Here is a 6,400-nt window from a genome sequence, read left to right as displayed (position 1 = left end):
TATACGATCAATTGAGCCCTGTCTAAACACCTGAGAACCCCCTGACCCAGGGGCCTTCAATTTCACAATTTTTGAAGAGGTAGTTTGTCTGATAAATACCCAGGAGCAGAGGAGATTTTAAGGAATTAATGCATTTTCACTATTTGATCAATAGAGCTTGGCCTTAACACCAAAACCCTGACCCAAACCAAAGGTAATGAACTTCATATAATTAAGGAAGAGTTTGTCTGCTAAATACCTCGGAGCAGAGATTTTCAAAAAATAATTAATGCATTTCCACTAAATGATTGATAGAACCCCACCCAGACACCCACAACCTTTGACCCTGTTTTGTACAACATTTGAAAGAGGCACCCTTGCTCACCATATTTAAGTACTTACATTGTTACTTAAAATACAGGGGTGGGGAGTTTTTTAAAAGAATTTTTGCATTTTTACTACATGATCAATAAAGCCGCACTCTAACACAAGAACCCTGACGCCATGAATAGAGGGGCCATTGAATGCCCATTATAAGCATGCCAACAATTTGACTGCTTGATGTCCAAAAAGGTTTGCTGGCCCTCTCTTGACTCAGGATCATATTCATTTCATAATATTACTGTCTATCATGTTTTCTTTCAATTCATAATTTATTGATTTTCATGACAGAAAACCTTGCAATTTTTACATTTGAAAAAAATATGCATGTGAGTCTTCAAATTTTACTGGAATTCTTTATCCTCCACACCTCTTCGTTGTCTTTGGTATCTTGTTCTGAAAATAGTTCAAAATATAAAATGTTCATCAGTCACCACTATTGTAGTGGATATCATTTTTTCAAAAAATCCACCACAAAACACAATATAATCCTTGCAAAATTATGTCATTCACACAGCAGGTTTTCAAAAAATTTTGATATGTTGTGCTTGACATGATGAATACAAATGAGTCCTGGTCTTATGAGCTTTTGAGCCTTTCATAAATATACTCCTTCACATGACCACTTTATACATGTATCTTTGTAGTTAGAAAGTATGAAATTCAAAAATCAAGCACTTCCAACAAAACTGTGTCCACAGCTTAGTTTACACCTATTACAGTACTAAATTTGAATTTTTCACCCTAAAATTAACAAGTTGCTTCCTCTTTCCTCTTGACATCATCATCTACATGTATTTAGCAAGTAAAAGACAGAAAGGTCAAGTGATACTCAATTCACAATCATTAATCCAGACTTTTTGACCCACAAATGTAGGGACCTGTTTCCCTTGTCATCTAGGCCTACCACCTCTGTAACATATTTGAAATCAATATGTAAAATGGTACTCTGCATATTGTGACCATGACACTTCAAGGACACACAATAACTTTGACCTTCATCCTTTGATTCTCAATGAATATGCATGTTTCTCTGATCAACTCCCCTTCTCAAGTAAGATTGTGAAAAAAAGGTCAGATGGTACTGTGCTGAACACAGTGTCACTTCAGCTTGACCTTTGGTACTCTCCATGTTGTGGCCACAATAATGGTAAGAAAATAACTCTTTCATTTTGACTTTTTGTCATTCAAATCAATAGTGACTTGTTATCTAATTTTATTCAGCTTTAAGCTCATCACATAATTAGTGTAAATATTTGCAACAAGTAAGTAACCATTTCAATTTACAATAACGTATTAACAAACATTGTGGGGGACTCATAGAAATATGGATGGCCAGATACATTTATTGCTTAGATACTTTTAAGACCTTTTATGACTCTATTCCCTTATAACTGTATTGGTCATACAGATCTATTAAAGTCATTTTTCTTTGATTGCCTTAACTTCTGCTGCATCTGCATTTGAAATTTTTGAATATATACATATTCTTACCAACTCTGTTGTCCTTTATTAACTTATGGAGGTGGCGTTTAACATTACCAGCTGCTGATAATTCTAATTCTGGTGCCAAATCCTACAGATATTACAAAGACATAAAAGAATCTGCAATAAATTATGAGTACATGTTTTTGTAAAGACTAAAAATAGGTTGGTACTGATCAAGTACATGTCATGCAAAATCAAGTTTCTCTATCAAATTCAGTTCATGTGTTTCATAGGTCAGTGCTGAACTTTCTCTGCAATGTTACTTAATTAAGAAATACTGGCAAGAAGTGCTACAGTTACTACAGGATGTGACCCTGGAGAATATTAATTGCTTTGGTGGCACTTGCTACCTTTCTCTATGGTATACCTATAACTGTTTTATTTTTTACCAATACAAATGTTAACCTAACTAGTTAAAAGCTGTCTTCTGCTCAATGTTACCTCAGTCCAAAACACTGCTAGCTGACTGGTTGATTTGTATTTTAAAATTAGAAAGAGTTATTTATCATGTGTTTTATATTTGTACTGTAACTTTATTAAGTAACTTTTAGGAGTGAAATGTGCCAACTTAGACACAGTTCAGATTTAAGTAGATATTGTAAATTTCTTATTTTACAAGAGTACTTAATATATTGCTCAATGAGTCTAAGATTTCAAATTGAAGGAATTAACATTTATAAACTCACCACTAGTCACCAGAGGGCTGCTGATAAAGAGTTTTTATATGCAATTCAACCACACACCAAAAAAAGTAATTTTGATTTGTGAGTGGTGCTTTTCACGAAATTATGTAAATGATAATAAATTTGGGAATCAACAGTATTCCATATCCTTAGCTTGTTACAATAATACTTAATTATTTAAGGTTGACACCATTAGAATTTTAACCAATATACAATGACCATATGCAATTAATATTACCATTGAGTTGATATTTTTACTCTTTGACAGTTTGATTCAATTTAACAGATCTTATACCAGAGCAGTATAAATAAGATTTGCTCTCGAGGAAACAAGAGTGAATTCAAAAGAATCTTGGTGATTTAGAGAATATAAATTACCCTTCTTTGTGGATAGAGAGGTATAATAACATCAAATAAGTGAACAATCACTAACCTCATATACATTTTTCACAATTTCCAGAGGTGTGAAAGACAATGTGGGTTTCGATTCCAAAAACTGAATTATTTGATTCTCCCTCTGTAAACGATGACTGATATAGAACTGTATTTTTTCTACTGGGTTTTCCACAACAGGTCCATGAGATGGATATATCACTAATGGATTCAGATTTGCCATTTTTTGTAATGAATCCATGTAAGTGTGTAGGTCATCAAATACCTTTAAAAAAAGCAGTAAATATCTGTAAATAAAGTCCAAATGTTCAATCAGCAGTTATTTTGTGAAGATACAGAACAGACATCAAGTTATTAATAGGTATACTGGCAGTGGCATTTGATCAACAACAAAAAATTTGTACTAAACAGGAGGGTTCAAACCTATGCATTTTTTGTCTTTTAACACTAAATCATGTAAAGAGAAATGAATATAGTCTACCATACAATTACATAACATATAATGACTTTTTTTTTAAAACTGTATTTAAATTTCTTGTTCACACCTATTGATGAACACTTCATAAAATAATCATATGGTTTAACAATCTAATTAACCTTTTCCTATTCTTCAAAATAAAATGAATGTTTGATTCCTTTATGAATATAAACATGTATTTATCTAATGTATAATCCAAAATGTTGGCAAACAAACCTCAAGCTTAACAAAAAAGCTTGTCAGAATTTGATGTCTAAGAAAATTTTACCAAGATAAATCGGTAAAAGATTAGTTAATGCAGGGATGTAAATACATCCTTGTTATTTTGTTACCGCTGTAGCTTCTCCTAGGACACTGTCTCCAGAAAACAAAACTTTGTCCTCTTCTAAAAACAAACAGATATGGTCATCTGTATGACCTGGGGTAAATACAGTCCTGAAAAAATATATTTACATGTGTAACAGGCAGGAGAAAAATGTAACGGTCCAGACCAGGATTCAAACCAGGTGTGGTATGATATTTGATACTGCAAAATATTGAACCTGGGTGTAATATTTGCATAATATTTTAAACCCCTTGTCTTTTAACTGCATGTGAATGTCTTTAAAAGGGTTCAAAATACTATGGCCTTAATATATATTTTGAGTCATGGGTTCAATAGTGTATAGGGAGGTTAAATATTTAGCAGTGAAATTTTAAATCTGGGTTCAAAATATTGCAGGGTTCATTACATTATATGACAGTGGGCCCCCTGAGTCACTAGTGAGGTGCACTACCAACTAATTAACAGTGCTCTTTAACTAGAATATGAATGTTGATGAGTGGAAACTTTGACGATTTTAAGTCATTTGTCAATTTCGTCATAGTTTCCACATCGTCAAAGTTTCCACTTTTACAGTATACATGTACCTTAGAGTTGCTCCTTCAGTTTTGAACACATGGTTATCTTCTATAAAATGACAAGGAATGCTACCCAAGTCCACCTCTGTCTTCTCTGGGGGTCTTCTGAACTTTGATACTCTTGTTTCATTGGCTGAAAAAATATCATTTTGGGTGAAAAATCACAATAAGATATGAAACTTCTGAAATGGTTTATTTTGACATGATCTTAATTTTTTCAAAGAAACTACTGAAATTTTCAATGAATTCAAGTTACAAAAAATTTGAGTTTCTTTATTCTTTCATCCTGAAGATGCATGCATGCAGCCAAAGAAAATCTGGTAGTTAAGTGCATCTCTAAATGAAATGAATTAAAATAATCTAGGTAATGGCAATTATGGGCCAGGCAAAAGCTTCAATTTAAGTTCCTTGGAAATGGACCTTTTCTAACAGGAACCAGTTGAATCATCTGGAAGATGTAGGTCAGGTCATAGCAGCATCCAAAGCACTGTAAGTCTGATATTGTGCATCCCTATAGATATCATTCGTGCATGTGGCCCGGCCAAGAAGAGCTTATAGTTATGTACTGTATACAGCAGATACCAGTAATATTTGTCCCCATTTTACTTTTGCCCTTGGTGTGAGGGGGCTGATTTTAAATGGGGTAAATTCAAAGAAAACATTTTTTTTAACAGAACTGTGTCTTGGTTAATTTAAAACTTGAAGAAATACCAACAAAAACTACACTTAATTCTGTTAATTTTTCTTTGAATAACAGAAGGATTTTCATCATATGATATCTGTTTAAATCCTTTGGTAATGTATGCTGATTTTTTTTGTCTGAGAACATTTGATGGTACTATGATTGTAAATAAGGAATATCTTGAAAAAACCGTCAGTGAGAAAGGTACATTATAAGATATGTATATATACATGTACTAGGTTGTGTGTAACTTTAAGCCTGTTAAGTGGCCCATCATTTGTACAAGAACATATCTCAATTCTGTTCAACAGTTACTAAAGCATTATCTTAGAATATATATATATATACTTTTCATTATACATGTACAATGTAAATATATTTTCTCTTGATCTGGAAATGTCATGTGCCAATCTGAACAGCATTTTAAGATATTGTTCCTATTGCATGTATTGAGTTATATAATTGAGTATACATTTTCCTATGCATATGATAAGGGGTAAATAGTACATGTAGCTATGATTTTCATCATGCACAGTGATTTTTTTTTAATTACTCACACTTTGTTACATCCCTGCAGACATCAACAGTCCCCCCTACATGATCCAAGTGCCAATGGGTCAAGATTATTTCCTGAATTTTAAGCTGGAAGTCACACAGAACACTCTGGAGATTTTGGATGTAGTTGGGAACACCTGGATCACCAGTATCAATTAAGATTCTCCTGAAATTAATAATACATGTCAGGAATTAATCATACAAGTTACACCCCCCCCCCCCCCCCCCCACACACACACACACATACACAATTTTTAACCCCAAAAGATATACACGAGTTAATCCATATTTTGCATGATAAAAAAAACATATTGTTACAATTTTTCTGGAAGTTTTTATATGGCATCAATCTTCACGGGTTGATAAAGGAAGGTTATGCCCATCCTAACTAAAATCGACACACTTATTCACCTTTAGCAGTTTAGCAGATGATCGAGATACATTGTAATTAAAAAATATCTACCTGTCCCCGGTTCCTACTAAATAAGTATTCGTTCCCTGAAGTGTCATTGGATTTGAGTTGCATCCTAAAATTCTTATAACTCTCTCTGACAATTTTTCAATGTTAGGAATAAACGACAGTTTTGGTAATGCCATGTCTGTTTACTTATGTACAGGGTAACCACGTGACTGTCATGTGTCACAATATCGACGACACCTCGGCCCGTGACGTCTGACACCTCGGCCCTGACAGGTCGGCCCAAAATTATTGACACGTCGGCCCATATAAAAGACACCTCGGCCCAAGCGGAATTTTATGATATAAAAAATTAATCCAGTGTCTGAATTATTATTATTATCAATGTAATTATTCTTTCTGACGGTTAAACGATCGATATTTTAAAAAAGGACATTTTATTG

The 6,400-nt window shown here is 33.4% G+C and overlaps 1 protein-coding gene across 1 annotated transcript; it reads right to left on the bottom strand.

The window, feature by feature from the left end:
* Positions 1-583: 583 nt before the first annotated feature.
* Positions 584-6,139, bottom strand: LOC133179089 (endoribonuclease LACTB2-like). Its single transcript, XM_061313824.1, has 7 exons — positions 6,003-6,139; positions 5,542-5,705; positions 4,312-4,435; positions 3,735-3,837; positions 2,965-3,189; positions 1,855-1,936; positions 584-756 (listed from the first exon to the last, which is right to left on the bottom strand). Exons 1-7 carry the CDS (start codon positions 6,134-6,136, stop codon positions 698-700), a joined length of 891 nt encoding a protein of 296 aa, XP_061169808.1. The 5' UTR covers positions 6,137-6,139; the 3' UTR covers positions 584-697.
* Positions 6,140-6,400: the final 261 nt, after the last annotated feature.

The sequence above is a fragment of the Saccostrea echinata genome, unplaced genomic scaffold (genome assembly GCF_033153115.1).
Source record: "Saccostrea echinata isolate AGI-Se365-2 ecotype Australia unplaced genomic scaffold, CSIRO_AGI_Sech_v1 ptg000001l, whole genome shotgun sequence".
NCBI lineage: Eukaryota > Metazoa > Mollusca > Bivalvia > Ostreida > Ostreidae > Saccostrea > Saccostrea echinata.
Note: the sequence above shows the minus strand (reverse complement) of the source record. Positions and strands in the feature narration are given on the sequence as shown.

Coding starts and splice junctions, on each gene's coding strand:
- LOC133179089 (XM_061313824.1), bottom strand. CDS start 6,136: ATGGCATTACCAAAACTGTCGTTTATTCCTAACATTGAAAAATTGTCA. Junction 3,190..3,734: donor TCCTAGGAGAAGCTACAGCG/GTAACAAAATAA, acceptor CTTTTTTTAAAG/GTATTTGATGACCTACACAC. Junction 1,937..2,964: donor TTGTGAAAAATGTATATGAG/GTTAGTGATTGT, acceptor TAATATCTGTAG/GATTTGGCACCAGAATTAGA.